Below are 3,658 nucleotides of genomic sequence, written 5' to 3' on the forward strand. Positions count from 1 at the left end.
ACACAAACACAAAAAAAATGATAATAAAGTCTTTTCTAAATGTTTTCCTCCTTTTTTTTATTTTCCTTTCAATCATCAACTCACGTATTTTTTCTCGTTTTTCTTTTGTTTTCTTATTTTATCTTTATTTTTCTTCTTTTCCTTCATTTATCTTTTTTTCTCTTCACCTTCAAAACACTCAATTATCTTTCACTTTCTTTGTTTTCTTGTTTTTTCTTATTTTCTTCATTTCATTTCTTTATTTTTTGTTTTCTTTAATTTCTTTTTCGTCTTTTCCTTTCCTTCAGTTTTTCGATTTATTTCAATTTCATTCACTCATTCTTTTTTTCTTTTCCTTATTTCTCTTCATTTTTTTTTTGTTTTCCTTCAATTCCTCTTCGTTTTACCTCTTTTTTTTCTTGTTTTCCTCTTCCTCTTCTTCCTTTCACTGTATCTTCTTTTCCTTCACTCCTTTTCCTTTTCTCCCTCACTCTTCATTTTCCTTCCATTTCTCTTTCTCCCCTTTATTCTATTTTCCGCTCATTTCTCCTTCAATCACAAACTCTCTTCTTCTTTTTGTCAAATTTCTCGACTTTCTTTTCCGGTTTTTTTTTTTTGCCAATAATTATAAAACGGAAAGGAAGAGAAAGGAAGGAAAGGAGAGGGAAGGGAAGGGAAGGGAAGGGAAGGGAATGGAAGGGAAAGGAAAGAAAGGGAAGAAGAGATAAGAGAAAGGATGGGAAGGGAAGGGAAGGGAAGGGAAGGGAGGGGAAAGGAAGGGAAGAGAAGGGAAGGGAAGGCAAGGGAAGAGAAGGGAAGGAAAGAAGAGAGAAGAGAAAGGATGGGAAGGGAAGGGAAGGGAAGGGAAGAGAAGGGAAGGAAAGAAGAGAGAAGAGAAAGGAAGGGAAGGGAAGGGAAGGGAAGAGAAGAGAAAGAAAGGGAAGGAAAGAGAATGGAAGGAAAATGAGGAGAAGTGAAAATGAGGTAAGTAAAAATAAAAATGAAATAAGGAAGAGAAAATAAGAGGAGAAGGAAAAGGAGAAGAAAGAAGAAAAAGAGAAAGAGAAAGAAACACACAAACAAATACAAAATGATAAAAAAACAACAAAACAAATGAAAAAAAAAAGGATTCAACAAACACTAGGTATTCCCAAGACGAGAGGAAGGAGGAGGAGGAGGTGGAGGAGGAGGTGGTGGAGCAGGACCGCTACCACCACTATCACCACCTCCACCACTACTTCTTCTCTCCACCTTCTTCTTCTTCTCCTCCTCCTCCTCCTTCTCCTCCTTCAACATCACCTCCTGCCTCCCTCTGGTCATCTGCACTAACGGTAACTCGGGCATAGAGAGTATTAGGCAAGTTGTATCGTTCGTGTTATTCACCGTGTACGAGCTCACCAAACCAGAGTATTCCTTAAACTTCAATTCCTTATCCCTTCCTTTGACCTCCCTAAGCCCACACTCCTCGTAGAACTCATCCCGAAGCCCCCGTAAAGTTGCTATTTCCTCCTTCATTCTGTTCTCCCCGAAGGCATGAACCGCTTCCTTATGCCTCGCCAAGAAGTGCTCGTAAAGAATCACATCCGCGCTGTTCAGTTCCCGTAACGCGTGGAGAGTCTTCGCGTCCAGTCCCGGTTTCACTTCAGTCCGTCTCGCGTTCTTTGTAAACACCACGATATCGGAGAGGTTCCAGCAGAGGAGATGGCGGAGGAGGATCAGAGACTCGTCCATGCGTTCCGAGATGAGTACAATGTCGAAACGCGCGTCTAATTCGTCGATCGCGCGCCTCAAGTCCGCCACGCCGAGCTCCGGGGAGTAGCCAAGGTCGAACAACATCTGGTTCCGCCCGAGTTTGTTCCCGAGGCGTGGAAGGCTGGCCAAGTCCTGTGTGGGGGAGGAAGAGGAGGGGGTGTTAGTGGTGGTGGTGATGGAGGTGGAGATGGAAGAGGAAGGGGTCAGTTTAAGAGAAGGAGGAGGAGGAGGAGGAAGGGGTAAATGGAATGAAGAGGAGTTGAGTAGAAATAGAAGCTGTCCAAATCCCCTATGCAAGAGTTAACCAGCATCTTCACTCTTTCATTCCTGTGCTGTCCAACTTCCTAATGCAAGAGTTAACCAGCATCTTCACTCTTTCATTCCTGTGGTGTCCAACTTCCTAATGCAAGAGTTAACCAGCATCTTCACTCTTTCATTCCTGTGGTGTCCAACTTCCTAATGCAAGAGTTAACCAGCATCTTCACTCTTTCATTCCTGTGGTGTCCAACTTCCTAATGCAAGAGTTAACCAGCATCTTCACTCTTTCATTCCTGTGCTGTCCAAATCCCCTATGCAAGAGTTAACCAGCATCTTCACTCTTTCATACCTGTGCTGTCCAACTTCCTAATGCAAGAGTTAACCAGCATCTTCACTCTTTCATTCCTGTGGTGTCCAACTTCCTAATGCAAGAGTTAACCAGCATCTTCACTCTTTCATTCCTGACTCTTTCATTCCTGTGGTGTCCAACTTCCTAATGCAAGAGTTAACCAGCATCTTCACTCTTTCATTCCTGTGGTGTCCAACTTCCTAATGCAAGAGTTAACCAGCATCTTCACTCTTTCATTCCTGTGCTGTCCAACTTCCTAATGCAAGAGTTAACCAAGGTAAGCAAAGCTTAGGTTAGGTATGGGTAGGTAAGATGGAAGGCAGGTATGAGACTGAAGCCGGAAGTGTTAGGTAAGGGTCTAAGGAAAGGGTAAGGTATGTTAGGTTAGGTAAGTAGAAGGTGCGACAGTGGGTGGTTAGGTTGGGTTAGGATGGTGGTGGTGGTGGTGGTGGTTGGTGGTGGTGGTGGGTGGTGGTGATGGTGGGTGGTGGTGGTAATGGTGGTGGTGGTGGTAAAGTTAGGTGGTGGTGGTAAGGTAGGTAAGGTAAGGTGGTGGTGGGTAAGGTAAGGTAAGGTAAGGTAAGGTAAAGGTAAGGTAAGGTAAGGTGATGGTAAGGTGGTAAGGTGGTTAGGTAAGGGTGGTGGTGGTAAGGTGGTGGTTAGGTAAGGTAAGGTTAGGTAAGGTAAGGTGGTGGTGGTAAGGTGGTGGTAATGGTGGTGATGGTGGTAAGGTAATGGTGGTGGTTAGGTGGTGATGGTGGTGGTGGTAAGGTAAGGTGGTGGTGGTATGGTGGTGATGGTGGTAGGTAAGGTGGTAAAGGTGGTGAAGGTAAAGGTAAGGTAAGGTGGTGGTGGTGGTAAGGTGGTGGTGTTGATGGTGGTGTTGGGGGTGGTGGTGGTGTTGGTGGTGGTGGTGGTGGTGGTGGTGGTGGTGGTGGTGGTGGTGGTGGTGGTGGTGGTGGTGGTGGTGATGGTGGTGGTGGTGGTGGTGATGGTGGTGGTGGTGATGGTGATGGTGATGGTGGTGGTGGTGATGGTGGTGATGGTGGTGGTGATGGTGATGGTGGTGATGGTGGTGATGGTGGTGGTGATGGTGGTGATGGTGGTGATGGTGGTGGTGATGGTGGTGTTGGTGGTGATGGTGGTGGTGGTGGTGGTGGTGGTGGTGATGGTGGTGATGGTGGTGGTGGTGGTGATGGTGGTGGTGGTGGTGGTGGTGATGGTGGTGGTGATGGTGGTGGTGGTGATGGTGGTGGTGATGGTGGTGGTGGTGGTGGTGGTGGTGATGGTGGTGATGGTGATGGTGGTGATGGTGGTGGT

At 46.1% G+C, this 3,658-nt stretch overlaps 1 protein-coding gene across 1 annotated transcript; it reads right to left on the reverse strand.

The window, feature by feature from the left end:
* On the reverse strand, positions 1 to 2,025 carry LOC126987446 (galactose-3-O-sulfotransferase 2-like; the record flags this gene model as incomplete). Its single annotated transcript, XM_050844410.1, has 1 exon — positions 1 to 2,025. A coding segment is annotated over one exon (906 nt), but the record flags the coding sequence as incomplete, so codon positions are not given.
* Between the last annotated feature and the right edge of the window lie 1,633 nt (positions 2,026 to 3,658).

This window comes from Eriocheir sinensis, chromosome 64, assembly GCF_024679095.1.
Source record: "Eriocheir sinensis breed Jianghai 21 chromosome 64, ASM2467909v1, whole genome shotgun sequence".
Lineage (NCBI taxonomy): Eukaryota > Metazoa > Arthropoda > Malacostraca > Decapoda > Varunidae > Eriocheir > Eriocheir sinensis.